The sequence below is a fragment of the Pan troglodytes genome, chromosome 10, assembly GCF_028858775.2.
Source record: "Pan troglodytes isolate AG18354 chromosome 10, NHGRI_mPanTro3-v2.0_pri, whole genome shotgun sequence".
In the NCBI taxonomy this organism is placed as follows: domain Eukaryota; kingdom Metazoa; phylum Chordata; class Mammalia; order Primates; family Hominidae; genus Pan; species Pan troglodytes.
The window spans coordinates 119887438-119908296 of NC_072408.2; the positions used below are offsets into that span (position 1 = coordinate 119887438).

General features: G+C 54.8%; 1 protein-coding gene across 1 annotated transcript in view; it reads left to right on the plus strand.

Annotated features, from left to right (window-relative positions):
- The first annotated feature begins 2016 nt into the window (after window positions 1-2016).
- The window catches only part of DTX1 (deltex E3 ubiquitin ligase 1), a 41268-nt gene continuing 22425 nt past the window's right edge, over window positions 2017-20859 (plus strand). Inside the window, exons 1-2 of the mRNA XM_016924300.3 lie at window positions 2017-2231; window positions 2736-3738. Coding sequence (XP_016779789.1) covers window positions 3480-3738 — 259 coding nt within the window. The 5' untranslated portion in view covers window positions 2017-2231; window positions 2736-3479. The remainder of the gene's footprint in view (window positions 2232-2735; window positions 3739-20859) is intronic.

Here is a 20859-nt window from a genome sequence, read left to right on the forward strand (position 1 = left end):
TGGGTGCCATCCATTAGTCACTCAACAAACACAGAGGCAGCATGGTGCTATGGGAGGTGCAAAAGCATTTGGGACTCAGACCCTAGCTCTGCCACTTACTCCTTGTGGGAACTTGGGTAAGCTACTTAGACTCTCTGAGCTTCAGGAGGTTTTTTGTTTCCTTGTGTAAAATGAGGACAACATTACCTTCCTTGTGGGGCAGTTATGAAGAGTAGTAAGTATTATTTAAGTGCCTGGCACATAATAGGCACTCAGTAAATGACACCCTTATGTAATGGGGCACCAGCCACACAACACCAAGATGAATATGATGGCTATCTCACTCTAGCAGGGACAGATTTCATTTAAGAGGCTAATTGTGATACAGGGTGTCATGTCAAGGTATGGGCAAAGGAACACAGAGGAAGATGGGATGAATTCAGGAAAGGCTTCCTGGAGGAGGTGACATTTAATCAGACCTTAAATAGCATTCGACAGGAAGTCCAGAGACACGAGTTCTTCTTTCTAATTTGCTGCTAAATCACCATGTGACCTTGAGCCAATCTCTTCTCCACTGTGGGATCCCCAGATCCTTCTACAATATAAGGTGGTTGAGCACCTGCTCTGAATCCGTTCAGTCACAGTCTCCTGTGAGAAGAATCTGCTGACAGCCAGAGCCCTTCTTCCCAGACATACAAGACACACAATGCCTCGACACACAAGTTTGCCTGTAATGGGAGAGGGGGACTTCATGGACCCCAGAAGCCCATCCAGGGACCTTAGGCTAAAATCCCAGACCTCAGTGATCCTGTGGGAGTATCGTCAGACTTGGCCCTGCCCTATGCAAAGCCTCTCTCTTTAGTCTACAGCAGGTGAAAGCAAGCAGAATCATTGACCCAATCTGAAAAAGCCCATCCAACACTGGGCTGCAGGTCAGAGCAGGGGCCTGGGGAGGGGAGGTCCCTCCAGCTGGCCGGAGAGCCAGAGCTGGATTCTGGGAAAGCACCCCTGAGCAGCCTGCCCCTGACCCTGCCTAGTGTATCCCCATCTGCCCCGGGGAGGCAGGCGTGGGCTGCTCTGGGCAGGCGCCCAAACAGGCCACTGACCCCCGTCAGCCACCCAGGCTGGAGTTCCCGGACGCATCCTTCATCTTCCCCAATCTAAACACCCACAGGCCCCGGGTGGTCCACCCCCCTCCCAGCCAATGTGTGTCTCAGCTGCATCCAGCTTGCTGGAGGACAGAGGGACTGGCCATCCCGTTAACACTTGAGCCGCTGCCATTTCCAGCCTTCCCTTCCATCCAACCAACGCTCACCCACCATTTATTGAGCACCAGTTGTTTGCAGGTGGCTGTGAATGACATGGCAGAGGGCCTGCCCTTCTCTTCCTCCAGGATCTCACCTCCTGGCCAGGGTCCCCTCCCCTGGTCCCACCCCTCTCACCTGGAGCAGGTGGGCGCTTTGGGGGAAGTGGGCTCAGGGCTGGGAACTGGGTACTGGCAGGAGATTCAGATCGAGGTTGGTGTCTGGGCATCGCTCTAAGCTTTTGTGATCCTGGGCCTGGGTCTTACTCTCTCTGGCTTCAGTATCCTCATCTGTACTCTTCGGATTCCACGGTTCCATCTGAGTCTGAATCAGGCCTTGTCAGCACCCTCCCACCCCCAGGAATAGTTAGAGGAGGAAAGGAGGCTAGCTCTGAATGCTTCAAGATCTTTCTTTAGACAGTCTCTGGATCTTATTCATTTATTCAAGCATTTATTGAGCACCTATTCAGTGCCAGGCCCTGGACTGGGAGACTGGAAATAAAGATGACAAAGATTCAAGCCGGTGACTCCTAAACACCCCACTCCCTGCCTCACGCTCTGCTCGGAGTCAGAAGGCCCCCTGGGGTCTCGGGAGGGCCTGGCCGAGGATTTGGGGCGCCCCGAGACTCGCGTGTCAGCGCCGGTGGCGCTCAGGGCCGCGATCTGTCTCCTCCCCTTCCTCCTCCTCCGCCCCCTCCCCTCTCCCTCCCGGAGCACGGCCGAGGCCTCCTCCCACCCGCGGGATCCCGGCGGCCGCCAGCCGGCTCCTGCGTCCGTCCGTCGGCCGGGCAGTCTGTCCACGCGCGGAAAGCTCGGCGCGGCGGCCGAGGGGCCTGGGAGGGAACGGGCGCGGAGGCGGGACCGCGGCTCCCTCCCACTCCGGGGGGAGTCCAGGAGGCGGCGGTGCTGGAGCGCGAGCCGGAGCCGGAGCCGGAGACGAAGAGAGGCGGTGAGAACGCGGGTGCTTAGGGACCCCACCCCCGGCTCCCGCTGGGGGCCCGCGAGCGGCTCGGAGACGTCTGGGCTGGGGAAGCGGGGCTGTTACCCCCAGGGCGGGAGGCAGAGACGATCCAGCTCCTGGCTTCGCCCCCTCCGCGACGCGACCCCCGAGGGGCCCTGGGCCGCGCCTGCAGCGCCGCGCATCCCCGTGCTTCCCGGCGCACCCCAGCGCACCCGGCATCCCCCCGGCAGGGCGAGGGCCCCGGGGGAAGGGAAGGCTCCGGGAGCCAAGGAGGGCGCCCCCCAGGCGGAGAGTCTCGGAAAAGCGCGCCCCCGGCCCCAGCCTTCCCTCCAGGCCTGCCCCAAGGGAAAGCGGGCGGGGCGACCCCGTACGCCCCCCTTGCTGTCCCCCTTCGGTTCCCCATTGTTCTCAGCCGAATGCTCTCCTGGGAAGGGGGGAGGGGGTGCTGTGCTCTCTTCTTAAAGGGCCCTCTCCCCTCTTGTCTCCTGGCAGGTCGCGAGCACGAGTGGGGTGGGGCGTGCCCACGGGCCCCCGCCCCCCTCGTCCCCCTCGTCCCCCAGCCCAGCTCCGGAGCCGCAGTCCAGGCGCGCCGCCCGGGGGTCCACGCCGCACCCTTCCCCCGTGCGTTCTGCGGCCACCCAGGCCTTCCAGGACACCGTGGAGAGGGAACAAGGGGGCAGGGACGCCCCCTTCGGCAGGAGCCGTCGGAGAAGGGGGCCCAGACCGGAGGGAGGCGAGAAGCCCCACTGAAGCCGGGCGCAGGGTCTGGGACGCAGTTGGGAGTGCAAAGGGCTGGCTGAGAGCCGCAGGAGCAGCAGGCTGTGGCCCAGGCCTCCTGGGTGACAGGCCCTGTCTGGCGGGGAAGAGGGACCAAGAGACAACACGGAAGAGGCTGGACCTCGAACAGGGGCGGCTGCCTCACTCCCTACCTGAGCCAGCCGAGGGGGCCAAGGACTTTAGAGCTGTTTCCTCCGGCGTAAGAGAGACACTTGCTTTCCAGGGCAGCACCCTTTATCAGAGAAGGCTCTACCGGGAAGGGGTCTTTGCAGCCTGGATGGCCATCCCACATTCCTTTAACGGAGGTCTCTAGGCCTCAGAGAGAACCCAGAGTTAGAAAGGAGGCCAGACGGTCCTTGCTGTCCCCCTGGGGAGAGAGGAAGTTGCCGCCTGCTGCCAGGCCCAGGAGGAGCTGGGCCTGCAATAGTGGGGGACCTGGCCCCTGAGGCAGTGGCGGCCATGTCACGGCCAGGCCACGGTGGGCTGATGCCTGTGAATGGTCTGGGCTTCCCACCGCAGAACGTGGCCCGGGTGGTGGTGTGGGAGTGGCTGAATGAGCACAGCCGCTGGCGGCCCTACACGGCCACCGTGTGCCACCACATTGAGAACGTGCTGAAGGAGGACGCTCGCGGTTCCGTGGTCCTGGGGCAGGTGGACGCCCAGCTTGTGCCCTACATCATCGACCTGCAGTCCATGCACCAGTTTCGCCAGGACACAGGTGAGCAGACTCCCCACCCACCCCATGCCACCCGCCCCGCCGAGCCATCACTACCTTGCAGCGTGGGATGCTGAAAATCCCAGTAAATCTGCTGATGCCAAATCCCTTCCTCATCTCCCTGCCTCACCTCCAGAAAAACAGGGCAGTCTAACCTTGTCCAGTTTAAGACTTGGATTCCAATGCAGCCTCTGAGCAAGTTGTAGGGCCTTGGGCAAGTTGCATCATCTCTCTGAGCCTCAGTTTCCTCATCTGCAAAATGGGTAGATCAATATCTCTCACAGCTGAGTGAGGATTAAATAAAATTGTGCTCACTGAGCACAGAACCTAGAACAGCAGTAGCATGTGATTGTAGAATAAGGGCTTTACATGCACTTCCTCATTTGATTTTTCCCAAGAATCACAGGCAGTAAGTCTGTGTATTGTTGTATTATTATGAGTCCCATTTTATAGATGAAGAAACCGAGTCTCCCAGAAGCTGAGTGATTTAAACTCAGAGCTGGGATTTAAACCCAGGCGGTTGAGTTCCAGAACCAAAGTTCTTAACTGGTATCCTATACTGGCTCCAAGTGTTGGTTTGGGGGGTGGAGTCGTGCTGGTGGTAATTAATTGGGGATGGGGGGCGTTGGTGGTGTTGATGGTGGGGTGAGGTGGCAATGATGGAGGAGGCAGTGTTAGCGGTTGTGTTGGTGGTGACTCAGTGATAGTATTGATGGTGGTGGGGTCTTGGTGACAATGGAGGGATGGATGATGGTGACGTGGCAGTGTTGGTGGTGATGTCAGTGACAGCGTTAACCATGGGATTCAGTGGTGTTGGTGACATTGATAGTTGTGTTGGTGGTGGTGCTGGAAGTGGTGTGATGGGGTGGTGATGATGGAGAAAATGAGAAAATGATGTTGGTGGCAGTCTTCGTGGCCATGTGGTGTGGCTGGTAGCCCTGTGTGTGGCTGTTACTTAGTGGTATTGGTGATCCTGTTGTGGTTGTAATGATGGTGATGTTGATGGTTGCGTTGATGGTGATGTGATGGCTGATGATGGAGATAAAATCGATGAGGTCCCACTCTCAGGCCTACTCTCTTTTGTTCTGGAGATTTGTCGTCGTTGGGGAGATCTCCCTGAGTCATTGCCCGGTGGTATCTGTGACAAGCTCCATGGGCAGTGGGGACTGGTGGGGTCCTGCTGTGCAGAAGCAGCCTAGAAATCCTTGGCATGTTTGACCCCCCAAGGACCAGCTGATGGGGTTTGGGGAAGTTCCTATGAATCCCTGGATGACAGAACCACACGTAATAACCCCAGGCTGGTAGGATGCTCGCTTTCCCTCTAGAGCTGTGCCAACCAATATGGTAGCCACCAACCACATGTGGCTACTTAAATTTACATTAATTAAAACTAAGTAAAATGTAAAATCCAGTTCTTCAGTCTCACTAGCCACACTTCAAGTGCTCATAGCCACATGTGTCTTGTGGTACTTTGTGGGCCAGTGTAGATCCAGAACATTGCATTGTTGCAGAAAGTTCTATTACACCGTGCTAGTTAGAAAGGAGGCCAGCCTTTCTAACTAGCACAGTCCAATAGAAGTTTCTGCAATGATTGAACTTTCCAATAGTCCGGAACATTGCTAGGTACCCACAGAGTGCTTACCATGTCTGGAAACACAGGCGAATTCATAACAAATGGTTTATTGATGGTACAGATTAGTACATCTATGTTTCCGTAACTCCAGGCATTGACCACCATCACTGATGGTGCCAATTGTTCATGCATTCCATCATATGATTATTTATTGATCTCTGCTGTGTGTCAATTTCTGTGCTAAGCACTGGAGTAGTACAGCAGGGAGCAAGACAAAGTCATCAGTCGAGGTCTTCTGCTGGAGGACCTACACTGAAGGTCCTGGTGTGGTCAGGGAGCAAGCAAACATATCACCGCAGAGACAATCAGTGGCAGATCTGAGAGCATGAACTAAACCTGGCCCAGAGGTACTCAGGGAAGGCTAGCCTGAGAAAGTGATGTTTGAACAGAGATCTGAAGAATGAGTGAGGGTGCCAGTGTCCCGGGCAGAGGGCACAGCCAGTGCAAAGGCCCTGGGGTGGGAAGGAGCAGAGGACGTTTAAGTCCATTCTGTTTGGGATGCATCTCCCACCAAGGGGAAGATGGTGCAAGATGGCAGCTGAGCAAGGACTGGATGTACAGGCCTGGACAGCCATGCAAAGAACTTTGAATTTGATCCAGAGAGTAGAAGTCATCATTAGCTCCATGTGCCCATTCTTCCAGAGAGGCACCAAGGACCTGACGGAAGAAGGGGAAGTGTTGTACATTGCCCACCCCATTCTGTTTTCTCCTAGGGGTAGAGGGCAGGGCTGTGAGAGCAGAAGTGGGTAGGCGTCACTCCTTGCTAGGAGGTCTGGTGTTCTGCAGGTTCAGAGCTAATGCTGGGTGTAGAGATCTTCCGGGACCTAGCTGGGTTGGGGATGGGCAGCGGGGATCTTAGAAGCAGGGACAGGCTCCCCACAAGGCTGCCAAGTTGACAACTTTACCTTTGATCCTCTTATCTTTGGGGGGACCCCCATTTCTATTCCCAGCATCCCCTTATGTTCCCGAGTCCCCACACTTGCACACTCCCCTTTCATCAGGCCCCATTCTCTCAATAGTACCCCTTTTATGGTTCAGCCTCACTGGATCCCCCAGAAGTTCAGCTCCGGTCACTTCCCCTCTCCCCCTCTCCAGAGCTGTTCACTCCACACCTGCCCCCTGTTTGCCGGAAAAGGAAAAAAAACACTCATTCCTAAATGGACTCCTGGGAGCCTGCCAGGAACCCCCTCCCACCCCAACCAGAGAGGGAGGAAGGCCTGGAAACCTACTGTGATTGGCAGGAGACCTCGGCTGCCTGGGAACCTGCTGGAGAGTGGGGCAAGAGGCCTCCTCACCAGATATGTGAGGGTTTTTCCCTCGCTTTACCCAGGAGCAAAACAATGTCAAGAAAGGATGTCTTGTCCTCATTGGTAACAGACTGGAAAAGAGCCTCAACTGGCAGGGAGCAGACCTGAGTGCCAACGGTGTGACCTCAGGCCTCTCCAGGTCTCAGTTTCCACATCCGTGAAATGGGTGAGAGGATCACCTCTCCAGCAGGGTTGTCGGGTTGAACAGAGAGAATCTGGCTGATTTTATCCCACAAACATCAACTAATTATCTACTGTGCATCTAGCACGTGCTCACCACTGTGGGTACAAGAGAGACAAGCAAAAGATCTTAAATCTTTTTTTTTTTCTTCTTTTTTTGAGACAGTGTCTCACTCTGTCTCCCAGGCTAGAGTACAGTGGTGCGATCTCGGCTCACTGCAGCCTCTTTCTCCGGGTTCAAGTGATTCTCGTGCCTCAACCTCCCAAGTAGCTGGCATTACAGGCAAGCTACCACATACCACACCCAGCTAATTTTTGTATTTTTAGTAGAGACAGGGTTTTACCATGTTGGCCAAGCTGGTCTTGAACTCCTGGCCTCAAGTGATCCGCCCGCCTCGGCCTCCCAAAGTGCTGGGATTACAAGCGTGAGCCACTGTGCCTGGCTGTGAATCTTGAAAATATTATATTTCACACACACACACACACACACACACACTCCAACATAATGCTGTAAAACCCAAAACTCACGTGTATGTGCTGAAATCAACACAAGCTTCTGACTAGATTTTCTAATTGTAAAATTCTTGATATGTTCATTGAAGCTGGACTTTAATTTTGAGGGGAGACTGCCCTAGCTTTGCTAGTTTCCCAATGCAGGAGCTGGCTGATTTTTTTCTAATAGCATCAGATAATAAATCTTTTAAACTTTGTGGGACCTGCAGTCTCTGTTGTAACTATTCAACTCTATCGGAGCAGAAAAGCAGCATAGACAATATGTAAGTGAATGCGTGTGGCTGCGTTCTAATCAAACTAGTTGTGGACACAGAAATTTGAATTTCATATCTTTTTCACGGGTCATGAAATATTCTTTTTTTTTCCCCCAACCATTTAAAAATGTAAAAGCCATTCTTACTTCCTGAGCTGCACAATAGCAGATGGTGGGTGGATTTGGCCTGTGTGCTCCAGGTTCACTGACCCCTGCCCCACATGTTCTGAACCTGAGCATGGGGTAAGACCGTGCTGGTGCCACAGGACACCCAGCATGGCTTCTCCACCCCTTGTGGTGTGTACCAAGGTACACGTGCGTGTGCGTACACACACACAGCACCAGTCTGCTCACACAATGCCGACACACACATGCCCTGTGTATGTGCCTCTCGTGCAGTGCAGCCAGCGGAAGAAAGCCCAGGTGTCAGGCTGGGGCCACAGGGGAGAAGCCAGGCTCTGGCCCCACAGGGGCTGCTGTTTGTTCAGCCGTGCCCCCTCACCTTTCCCCTGCTGGGCTGTTTTCACTGCTCCCTGCAGGGGGTGAGGTTCCCTTTGAAGCCCTCCAGGTCCAGAGCCCAGAGTCTGGACTGGAAACTGGAGCCCCTCCACGGGGAGGCCTAATGCTGTGACCCTGAGCTGGATGATGTTAGATCAATCACGGTGGTGTCCCAGGCAGAGGGTTGGAGGGAGAGTCAGAGCTGGGCGAGGGATGGGTCGCTTGCTCACTTCGCAGTACTGAGCCAAGTGCCCGGTTTCCCTCAAAGCTTTCTTTCTTCATTTCCCTCTGTCTCCAACTGTCCCTCCCACAGACAAAGATTGCCACATATGGGAAGCCCAAGGCCGAAGGGTATGCTCAGCTGGTGGCTGGGCTGGGCCCAGGAGCCATCAGGGTCTTGGGGTGAGGGGGTTGGCTGCCACTGGCAGTCGGGGAAAGGTTTGAGAATGGCTTTCTGCTCCCAGAGAAGAAGCCACATCTTCCCTGGGGGGTCATTTACATCCCCTGCCACTGGGACAGCCGCCTCCGAGGGCCTCACCCAGACCCTGAATTTCCCACCCAGTTCACACAGCTGGACAGAGGTGTAACTCAGCCACTTCCACAGAAGCTCCCAGCTCGCTCCCTGGCCTCGTATGACTGGAGCTGGGGAGGCACACCTATCTGCCTGGTATCTCCCATGTCGCTCTCCATGTGCTGCTGGAGGGGTGCATGGCAGCCTCCTGCCCATTCTGCTGATGGGATAGCTGAGGCCGAGGGAGGCCAGCTGGGGACCATCCAAAGATGCCATACCCGAGGCTGCAAGCCTGGCCTTTTCTGGTGCCCCCAAGCTGGCCAACAGGCTGGAGTGGCAGGTGGTGGCTGGTTCTGGGATCTTCCAGCCTGCCTCCTTCCCTGGAAACCTTGGGCTTCACTCAGCCCTGGTCCCTGCCATGAGAGGAAGCACTATCTGAGGACACTTAGGCTGGAGACCCTTAGGCTGTTACCACCCAGATGGGAGGAGCTTTTCCCATCACCGGGGAAAACACCTCCAGAATTAGACACCAACTGGGGACAGTGAGGCCCAGAGAGGGTGAGTGACTTCCCCAAGGTCACACAGCCTACCAGTCCTAAGCTAGAGCCCAGGTCCCCCAGACAGGCCTTAGGGATAGAAAACAAGGTGACATTTAATGCCAGGGCTGAGAGAACCCCTTCCCCCTTCCCCCTTCTCCCTTGAGAGTGCTCTTGGGGCTTGTTGTCAGGGTCTAGCCCAAGGCAGGGACAGCCTGCACTACCCTGGAGGCCTCCAGGGCTCAGCTCCTGGTTACAGGACCCTTTGGGACCCTCTCTCCAGCCTCCTCACTGGAGACTAGGGCTGGGCCTGATGCCAGGGGCAAGAAAGACTATGTGTAGGGGCAGGGAGCGGTCCATCTCTGGTAGCAGCAGGTCCAGCTAATCCATATGTGGGTGCTCCCCAACCACCAGTCACACTGTCTGTATTTCTACTATTGCAGACCCATGGTCTCTGGCTGCTTGGCTAACTCCAGAAGCCTGTTTTGAAACTGTAAATTCATCGCTCGTATTTGGTAGTCATTGGTGGCCTCTCAGTACCAGGTCCTGGGCTGGGTCTTGGGGACTCAGAGAGAAGGGCAAAATCCATTTCAGAGTCTAATCTATCCATTTCAGATCAGTTTCAGAGTCTAGTGAAGGTGAAGGCAAATGCATATCATGGAAATAGCCTTTGAACCCTCTGACTCATAAGGACAACAGATTCAGACCTAAAACCCAGCTTGGCCCCTTGCTGGCTGTGTGACCATGGGCAAATTCCTTAACGTCTCTGAGTTTATTTCCTCCTCTGTAAAATGGGGATAAGAATAGTCCCTAGCTGGGAGGGTTGTCATGAGGACATAATGAGATACTTAAATGAGATATGTAGATAAAAGCTTGGAGGATACTACTTTGCACGTAGTAAGCACTCATGCTCGAGGAAGAAAAAGATTTAAATGCCTCACTAGGCAGATGCAGGTGCCTTCAGCCATGGGATGTGCATGGTGTATGCCTGGAGCCTCTGAGAGGAGGACTTCCTGGAGGAGGAGTCCTTTGAGAGTGTGTGATTTGGGTAAATAGAATGATAGGAGGAACACTTCCAGGTGGAGGAAACAGCAGGGGTCCTTCAGCAGGGTCCTGGAGGAGGGTCTCAGGCCTGGGTGGCAGAGGGCGGCTGTGATGGGAGATAGGGGATGGGTAGAGGAGGCCTCGTGGGGCCCACTGGGGCCTGGCAGGCTGGGCTGCCAGCTGCTGCCCTTTAGCAGCCAGGCCCCGGGGGACTCACAGCCACGCTGCAGGACCAGCCTCATTAATCACGGGCCCTTGGAGCTGGAGCAGGTGGGGCAGGGGCAGCCTCAGGCACTTCCTACAGTCTGTCTGGGTTCCCTTCACCCAGCCAGCGGGCGTCACCCCATTTTACACATAGTAAAGCTGAAGCTCAGAGGGTGGGGAGCCGCCTGCTGACGCTGAGAAGAGATGGGTCTGAGATCAGATCCAGGTCTGCAGCTGGGTGCGCACGGCCCTTCCCAGGCTCGCCCAGGCCACCGAGTACCTTGGACAGCACCATCAGCGACCCGCCCGCGCCTTCCGGGCTGGGGGTGGGGATGCCCGGGACAGACCCCCTCGCAGCCCTCTCCCTCTCCTTCTCCTCCCCTGACCCCTTTCTCCTCCTCCTTCCCTCCCTCCTCCTCTCCAGCTTCCTCCCATCCCCCGCCTCATTCTTCCAAAGGAGCTGCGGAGTCTGACCTGGAGAGGAAGGAGGAGATGGAAGCTGTGATGGGAAGCGTGGGGGCTGGAGTAGGGGAGGTGATGCGGAAGTGACAGGTAGCGGGGCTGTGGAGGGGATGGTGAAGAAGGTGGTAAGGAGTGAAGCGTGAGGGGTTGGGAGGGGAGATGATGGAGGGTGTGATGAGAGGGTGACGAGGAGGGGCCAGGACGGGGAGGCCACGGGGAGGCCAAGGGGTTGGGGCAGGACTGGTCACAGTGGCTCCAAGTGCCCATTCAGGCAGTAGGCAATGGGGTTGAGGTCCCTAACTCTCTCTCCAGTGTGATGTTCTTGGTGCATGGGGGTGCCTGGGGTGCTCCCAGGCCTCCGCCCGCCACCTCTGTCTCTCCCTGGGCCTCCATCCTTCCACCTGGCTCTGGAATCACAACCGGTGGTAACCAGTCCCCAGGACAGCTCCAGTCCCTTAGATAGTCACCCCCATGAGCCCACCCAGCCTCTGGGTTGACATAGACAGCCCCAGCAGCCCCTAGCTGCCTCTGGCTGACATCAACTGAGGACATGGGGCCTGGAACCTGGAAACAGCTACCTCGGGGAATGCTGTTGGTGAGGGCCAGGCTCTGGGTTCCCATCCCAGCTGCTTACTAAGAATCATGGGGTGTGTAGGCCGGGTGTGGTGGCTCACATCTATAATCCCAGCACTTTGGGAGGCTAAGGTGAGTGGATCACCTGAGGTCAGGAGTTCGAGACCAGCCTGGCCAACATGGTAAAACCCCCTCTCTACTAAAAATACAAAAATTAGTGGGCTTGGTGGTGGGCGCCTGTAATCCCAGCTACTCGGGAGGCCAAGGCAGGAGAATCACTTGAACCCGGGAGGTGGAGGTAGCAGTGAGCTGAGATTGAGCCATTGCACTCCAGCCTGAGTAACAGAGTGAGACTCCGTCTCAAAAAAAAAAAAAAAAGAATCGTAGTGGGTGGGGAGATTTGTGACCTTAAGTAAACCACACTCCCTCCCTGAGCCTCTGAGCCTCTGTTTCCTCACCTGTAATATGGACCTGATGATAGTACTGAACTTGTGTGATTGTGGTCACTATTCATTCATTCATCAGGAATTTCATGAGCACCTACTGTGTGCCAGGCACTGTCCGGGCACTAGGAATGTCACAATCAACAGGACAGACACAGAAGCCCTCAAGGTGCTTCTGTTCTGGGGGTGAGAGGTGGAGTGATGATGGGTGTGATGCAGGAGGCCAGGCGCCAAGGAAGTCCCAGCATATAGGACTGTCCCCTACCTTGGGGCCCAGGAGCTGCCGGGCTAGGAGCTGAGTCTCCTCCAGGTCCCGCATAGTTGTGTCCTTGCTCGGCCACCCTGGCCAAGCGCCTCTCCCTCTCTGGGCTCCTTCCATCATCCCTCTGGAGCTGCTCCAGGCTGCTACTGCTGCCTGCACAGACAGCAGTGGCAGGCCGGTGACGGGGTACATGAGGGAGTCTGGCGCTGGGCCCTGGAGCTGAGCACCCTGAGATGCAGAACAAAGGACGAGGCAATCAAAGGAGGCTGCCAGGACAGTCCTGCCAGCAGCTGCAGCACAGCCACCTCTTGTCCCGATGACCGACTGGGCCTTTGTCCCCTCCCCCTCCAACTGCAAGCAGAGCACGGTAAGAGGAAGCACAGAGTTTACCTGGAATACCACCTTCCCAGGGCCCTCCCCCTGGCTGGGGTAAGCATTGCCCTCCCCAGCTTCCTCTGTTCTAGGGAGCGAAGGTTCACTTGTTCCAAGGTGTTACTCACCTGGCCCTGTGGAAATGACAGTCAGGGAGCCTGGGTCCAAGGCCTGTCTCTAATTTGCCAGGTGATCTTGCCCAAGTTTCTCTCTGCAGCTCAGCTTACCCATCTACACAAAGGCTGCAAATTCAGATGCTTACAGGGCCTGGGCAACTAATAGAAGTGTGTGCAGTGTATGGGAAGGCAGAGGTTTTTTAACTGTCTTGCTCTCCAGTGCCTGGTATGCAGCAGGTGCTCAAGAAATACTTGAAGGCATGAATGGGGCCAGCATAACTCAGCTCCTGCTCACTGTTGCCAAGGAGGCCAATTGTTGTGGCCCCACCCTTGGATATCTGGGGATTTCTGAAATCTGGACTGGTGTGAATCTGCCCCAGTTTTTAAATGTGAGGCCATTTGAGGTGGCTCATGCCTGGAATCCCAGCACTTTGGGAGGCTGAGACAGGAGGATCACTTGAGCACAGGAGTTTAAGACCAGCCTGAGCAATGTAGTGAAACCCCATCTCCACCAAATAAAAACGAAAAAAAAAATAGCTAGACATGATGGCACACACCTGTGATCCCAGCTACTCAGGAGGCCGAGGCTGGAGGATTGCTTGAGACCAGGAGGTGCAGGCTGCAGTGAGTTATCATGGCACCACTGCAGTCCACCCTGGGCAACAGAGTGAGATCCTGTCTCAAAAAATAAATAAATAAATAAATACAGGTCACTATTTTTTAAATGTAAATAGCATGTGAACCAGAACAAAACCATATCCGCCCAGCTTGCAGTCTCCAGCCTAGTCATGAGCAGCATTCAGTTAGGTTCATTCAGATGTATTTGGTTATTCATTCATCCAACATTTTGCAAGGACCTACCTCCCTGCACTCCTGACCACAGAGGGATGCCAAGGTGACTGTAAACCAGCCCAGCCTTGGAGGGGCTGCCAGGCCCGAAGGAACACAGACACCTCCGCACCTAGTGAGCTATGTGCTTTGATGGGAGCATTGCAGGCGCAAGGTGCTATGGAGTCCCCAAGGAGCGAGTGGTTTGCCCTAAGGATGGCAGAGAAGATTCCAAGAAGACAGAGTGCTTGTGCTGAGCCAGAAGATTGAGAAAGAACTCAGCAGGGAGGCCAATGGGGTGGGGTGGGTAGGACACTCTAGACAGATGGAACAGCATATGCAAATACAGAGGCATAACCGCACACACGGTATGTTAAAAAAAAAGCTGGAATTTTGGTGTGGTTAGAGTGTGAGGCTGTGCAGACAGCTTGTGATGGGCTTCAGAGGCTACTCTAAGGAGTTTAGACTGATTCCTAAGGGCACTAGGGAGCTATTGATAGCTGTGGAGCAGAGGAGTGACACAGTCCAGCCTTGAGTCTGTGAAAAATCCCCCCGGTTGCCATGTGAGAATGCACTGCACATTGCAAAGGGTGGACACTGGGACATGGGGAGGAGGCCCCTGCAACAGTCCAGGCTAGCACTCTGGTGGCATGGGCCAGAGGGCTGACAGTGGAAGTCGGGGAAGTTCAAATCCTGACTAGATTCAATCTTCACTTAGTAGCCCAGTGGCTGTGTGACTCTGGACTTCAGGCAAATTGCTTCACCTCTCTGTGCTTCACTCAGTGTTTGTACAAGACAGTGATCATAATAGTTATCATTATCATGTTTATTATCATTATTATCATAACAACCTGCCCCAGTCATTTTGTGGCTGAAGAGTTGACTTACACGAAGCATTTAGAACAGCGCCTGGCACATAGTAGGCCCTCTGGGAGTGTTTATTATCATTATTATTTTATTATTATTACAATTATGCCATTTCACAGATGAGAAAGGAGCAGTTTGGAGGGCTCAGGCTGTGGAGGACTGTCCAGCCCTCTGTCCCCTCCCCCTCCACTTCCTGCTTTGCTAGGGATCTGAATCCCCTGCTGGGTGTGTGGGAAGCCAGGTGACCAGAAAGCCCCCCATACAGCCCATGGCGTATGAGTGCCCGCCTCTGCCTGCCAGCAGCCTCCAAGGTGGTAGCCTCTCCGAGTGCCACGCAGCCCTTCAGCCTTCCTTAGGCAGCACTGCAGACCCCCTCTCCTCCCCTTGTCTCCCCACCACCCTGGCCTGGCTTCCAGCAGACCCTGGAGAACCTGGGCCAGCTTCAACCACAAGGAAACCACTAATGGGACACAGCTTAGCCTGATGAGTCCCAGAGGAGAGTTTGGAGGGAAACAGAACACTGCGGGATTATTGATCATGGGGCAGGAGCTGATGAGGCAGCCTGGATCCACAGGCTGCAGCTCGAATCCCAGCCCAGCCGGTGCCACCAGCCAGACTTCCACGTCTTCTTAGGGAGCTTCAGTCTCCCCATCTGTCCGATGGGGCTAATATTAGCACACACACCCCTGGGGCTGCTGTGAGGACTGGGAGATGATGTGTGTGAGCCCCTAGCACAGTTGCTGGCACTGCGGAGCATTCGGTAAGGTGTTGGGTGCCGCTGTTGTCCTTGTTGTAGGAGACAGGTGAGCAGCCATGCAGATGCCAGCTAAGGGGCTATTCCAGAAGGTCACATAGCAATCCAGGGTTGGAACCTCAGCCATGTCACTTACTTACCATGCAACTGCTGTGCCTCAGTTTCCTCCCCCAGAACATGGGCTCATGAGACTAAGTCAGAGGGAACAGCAAATGAAGCAAGGTGGCCTTGTGTAGGCTCCAGCTGGACCGCTCACAGACGGCATCCGGTGTGCTCCTAACTGCTCCGTGCCTCTGTTTTCTCGCCTCTAAAATGGGGCAATAACACCCCCACCTCCTAGGGGTGCTAAACACACCCTTTCGCTTGAATGAGCTAAACACAGCCTGGGGCAGAAAAGTGTGCTCTCTGAGTGTGGATGGCTGTTAGTATTATGACTTCTGGGTTGGTGAAGGATTCAGTGAAGTCTCTGACTGGGGCCCAGCCACTGCCCAACCCCCGGTCACAGGCCTCAGCCTGTGGTGGGACTCCCCCAGCCTGACAGGATGTCCCATGACCGCCTCCCACGTGCCCCCTTCCCGTCAGGGTCTGGGTGCCCCCAAACTGAGATCACTTCCCTCCGGGAAGCCGCCCCCAAAGGGAGGGGTTCCCTGCTGGGCCTTGAAGCTGGCCCAGCCCAGAGAGGAACCGTTTAGAGGCCGAGGGGCCAGCAGGAGGAAGGCTCGGGGGCTCAGAACCCTCCCCCTTCTCCATGGAGTCAGCTGCTTCTTAAGGCCAAGAGGTGGGGGCTGAGGCACCCACATACCCACCTCTAGGCAGTGGGTTCAGATCGGGACCATGCTCTAGGGCAGAAACCTCACACGGCTAAACAACGGAAAGTAAAGCTGAAGTAGTGAGCTCTCCATCGCTGGAAGTATCCTAGGCTGTGCTACCACTTGGTGAGGTTGAACCCCATGGAACCAGTCCAACCTGGGCCTGCCTTTACTCCACGAGTGTGGCATCATTCCCAGCCCTCTGCTCTCACCCTCCCAAGAGTTCACCTCTCCGGGCCTCAGTTTCCTCATCTGTAAAATGGAAATAGTCCTGGTCCCTCCCTGGAAGCAATGGTGTGAGGATGGAATGAGTGAGTGCAAGGAGAGTGCTGAGTGCAGCATGTGCCATACAGTAGGTGCTCAATAAATGCTAGCCTTGGTTTCCCTGATTCTCCATGATGGTCTCAGCCTCTAGGTTTCCAGCTTCCCTTTCTTTTCATCTCTCAAGCTCGTTCTATCTCTGACTCCAGCTCTCTTGGTATCTGCCTCAGTTTCCCATGTTGGCCTTGGCCTGTCTCTGACAGTCTCTTTGATCATGTATGTCTCTCTCTGTCTCTCTCCATCCTGCTGTCACCCTGTCTCTGCCCCAGGCATGAAGCAGTCACTGGCAGCTGTGGCTGTGGCCGCCCCCACACCCGGTCTCAGGGGCCCAGCTTGTGCAGTCCTCCAGCTGACACTGACCAAAGCCCCTTTCTCCAGTTCAGCTGGAAGAAGCCTGGAATTTTTCTGCCAAACATTTTTAAGCAACTAGGGAGGAGAGAGAAGGGGAAGACAACAAAGGCAGAGACACAAAAACAGGCCGAGGCAGAGGCACGGAGGAGCCCGTGTTTGTCACAGGCCCCTAACTGCCTGGGGGACGCAGACCCTGTGGCCAGCACAGCAGGGTGCCCTGAAGGCCAGAGTGGGGTGTGGTCTGCTCTGGGCCACCAGCCTGAGGCCCAGCCTCTTTCCCAGGCTGAAGAAACTCCAGCCCCTTCTTAGACCCATTGTTCTGGCTGAAAATCTAGGCCATGGCCACTGCGGAGGAGAAGGAGCATTTCCACCACTGCTCCCTTAGAAATCTTGAGATCGAAGTCCAGGCAGGTCACCAAGGAACCAGCTGCCCACCCCCTCGGCCTGGTCCATGGCCAGCCTGGGCCGGAGAGGCGGACGGATGGGCAGGCGGGCAGCGGCGGGCGCTGCAGGGTGCAGGGCCCAGCGGGGAGGACAGCAGCTGCCCTAATTACTCCCGCTCTCCAGGTTCCAATCTTGTTTCAAAAGGACTCCAGGGACACAGCCTTTAATAACTACCAGTAAACAGGCAGGAAAATCGATACCTGGTAAATAGAGCCCTGGAGAGAGGGAGGCCTGGGCTAGCTGGCCCTGACGGGTTCCCAGAGTCCTTTGCTGCAGAGCTGGCCAACGCTGACATTGGGAATCCTCCTCCCGGCCTGAGGGTCCTCCCCAGGGACCCCTCGAAGCTTGGCCTCCCCCCTGGGGGCTGCTTGCTCTCCAATCTCCACTCCCTCTCCATCAAGCCCAGATTTTCCTCTTTCCCACTCCTCCGAGTGCCAAGTAGGTTGCCCGTCTCGGTTGCAGATGCCTTCTTTGCACCAGGCTTTGTGCCTGGTGCTCCAAACATAGTTGCATATCTGACCTAGTAGTCTTTGTCCTCCCAAAAGTGATCTACCAATGAGGATGACTAAGAACAAAAACAAATAATGACACTATGAGGACAGACATGCAATAAAAGACTGCTGCATTTGCCAACTATAGCAACAGAACAGAGAAGCCCATGTTGGAGGAGATGAGCACATGCAGGGCTTTGTTGGATGAATAGGAGTTCGCCAAGTGAACAAGGGCTGGGGGAGGATGAATGTGGGTAATGTATGTAATGTCAGCCATTGTAGCTATATTCATTGAGTGCTTACTAAATGCTAAGTGTTCTGCTAAGCACCTTTGCCTATACGTTATCTCATTTTGTTTCCCCAGTAATTCTTTGGGGTAGATATTAATACCCCCCTTTTATAGATAAGGGCACTGAGGCTATGTGTGGTACCAGCCAGGATTTGCACAAGACCTGAGAGATTTTCTTTTTTTTTTTTTTTTTTTTTTTTTTGAGAAAGAGTCTTGCTTTGTCACCCAGGCTGGAGTGCAACGGCGTGATCTCAGCTCACTGCAACCTCTGCCCCCTGGGTTCAAGCGATTCTCATGCCTTAGCCTCCTGAGTAACTGGGATTACAGGCACGTACCACCACGCCTGGCTAATGTTTGTATTTTTTAGTAGAGATCGGGGGTTTCACCATGTGGGCCAGGCTGGTCCCGAATTCCTGACCTCAGATGATCCACCCGCCTCAGCTTCCCAAAGTGTTGGGATTACAGGCGTGAGCCACTGCACCTGGCTCAACCTGAGAGACTTCTGAGTTGTTTGAATCACTTCACTCTGCACCTCCTTTCCCGGCCCCTCCCCTGCCGAGCTCAGGATTTGGCACACAGGGGAAGTTAAATAAGGCGGGGTCCCATTGCTTCCCTTCCTATCCTGCACATTTTTCAGGTAATACACTGCCTTCACCTCACCAGGAGCTGAATGGTTGTACTTCAGGCACATCGGCCTTGAAGATCAGTCATCACAACCCCTCATTTTGCAGGTGGGGAAACTGAGGCCCTGAGAGGGGAAGACCAGCACACAAGAGCAGGTGGGAGCAGGATCCAGGGTTTTCTCTCTAACTCATCTCCTCCCGGGCCTGCTGTGGAGGAAGCCCCATCACCAGGGAAGAAATCGATCTGCACACACTCAATTAAAATGATAAATCAGGCATCAGAGTGAGGCTGCCCCAGAGATGCAGGGCAAGTTTTTGTCTGATGGGCTGGAACATGGTAGGTGCCCAGGGACCTTATTTCCTGGGGCTGGGCTGCCAGTCCAACCTCTCCACCTCTTCAACCCCGCCCCTCTCATATCAATAGCCATAGCTCCGTGCCTCGATTTCTCCAGCTGTTGGGGCCTGTCCAGTTGGCAAGGCACAGGGCTAGTCTGTAGCCCTTGTGATTCTAACAGAGGAGAGGGCAGAGGACAAGCTCTTTCAGCCCTGAGGAGGGACACACCAGTGTGGAACAGTCTGAGTTCCCCTATCGGGTTGCAGATCCCTGGGCCAGGCACCCGAGGAAGATGCCGATTAACAATGGAAATGCCTTCCAGGTTTTGAGGGCCTACTGTGTGCAGGTACTGTGCCAGGTGCTGGGAGTACAGCAGTGAGCAAAGCAGACAAGATCCCTGACTTCGCAGCTGACAGCCTAGAGTGAGGATACGCAGCATAAAGAATGCATGCAGATTAATACATCATGTCACAGCCTGGCGCGGTGGCTCACACCTGTAATCCCAGCACTTTGGGAGGCTGAGGCAGGTGGATCACCTGAGGTCAGGAGTTCGAGACCAGCCTGGCCAACATGGTGAAACCCCGTCTCTACTAAAAATACAAAAAAAAATTAGCTGGGTGACACATACCTGTAATGCCAGCTACTTGGGAGTCTGAGGCAGGAGAATCGTTTGAACCTGGGAGGCAGAGGTTGCAGTGAGCCGAGATCACGCCACTACACTCCAGGCTGGGTGACAGAGAAAGACTCTCTCTCATATATATATATAGTCAGTCAGGTAATGCCAAGTGCCAGGGAGGAAAATAAAGCAAGCTCAGAGGACAGCAATAGGAGGGCTGCACTTTTAGATGTTTGAACACACACCTGTAAGAAAGAAGGGAGGAAATGATGAGAACATCTGGGAATGGTGAGGTCATATTCCAGGCAGAGGGAACAGCCAGTGAGAAGGCCCTGAGGCTGGACAGTGCCTGGTGTATTTGAGGAACAGCAAGGAGGCCAGGGTGGCTGGAATGGAGTGAGTGATAAGGGGGAGGTAGGCAATGTCAGAGGAGGACAGGGCCCCACAATGTGTGATTTCGTTGTAGGTCATGGCAAGGACTTTGGCTTTTACTCCAAGTGAGCGGAAGCCAGGAAGGATTTTGAGCAGAGGAAAGATGTGATGACTTGCATTGAGCAGGATCCCTCTGGCTGCGGTATGGGAAATGGATTACAGAGGCCAGTCATGAGTCTACTGCAATGGTCCAGGCAGGAGAGATAACATGGCGTGCACTGGGTGGTGTGAGTGCAGTGGGGAGCAGTGGTCAGATGTGGATGTGTTTGAAGGTGGAGATGACTGGATTTACTGACAGATTGGAGGTGGGATATGAGGTAGGAAGTCAAGGATGAGACCAAGATTTGGGGGTCCAAGGAAGAGCATCCGGAAGGGCAGGAGCTGCCAGGAATTGCGATGTGAAGACTTCAGGAGGAGCAGGTTTGGGGCAGGGGAGAGCAGAGCTGAGTTCAAGGTGCCTGTTAAACCTCTCCAGGGAAGGGTCATGAACCTGGCTCCCAGGGGAGAAGATGGGGCCAAAGACGGCAGATTTTGGAATCATCAGAGTAGACACGGTATTTATCTCAATTGATCCTCTTAGCAACCCCACAAGCAACTGTTGCTATAGCTGGCAAACGCAGCAGTCTTTTATTGCATGTCTGCTTATGCCCATTTTCAACATGAGAAAACTGGGGCCCAGAGATGTTGAGTTGCCTACGCACAGTCACAGAGCTGGAAAGTCAGCAAGTCAGGACTTGAAGTGAGGGCTGTCTGCCTCCCAGCCCTTGGGTCCCACCCAGACCCTCTGCAGCTGTTCTCACTCACTCCTCCCCCAAACACTGTGTGAGAGGGAAGGGCTGGGTCATGGATGATCACCCCTCTTTTTGAGATGGGGCCACTAAGGCCTGAGGAGGCTTAAGGGACTTTCCCGCAGTTGAGGGGAAGTCAAGTGTGCAGCCTTTCTGCAGGTGTGCCAAATGAACCCAGCAAAAGCCTCACTTCATCAGCCCCAAGACACAGAGCAGGCTAAAGGCTCTGAGAAGTCCTGCGGCCTGGACCTTGGGTTATCTCTGGTTAGC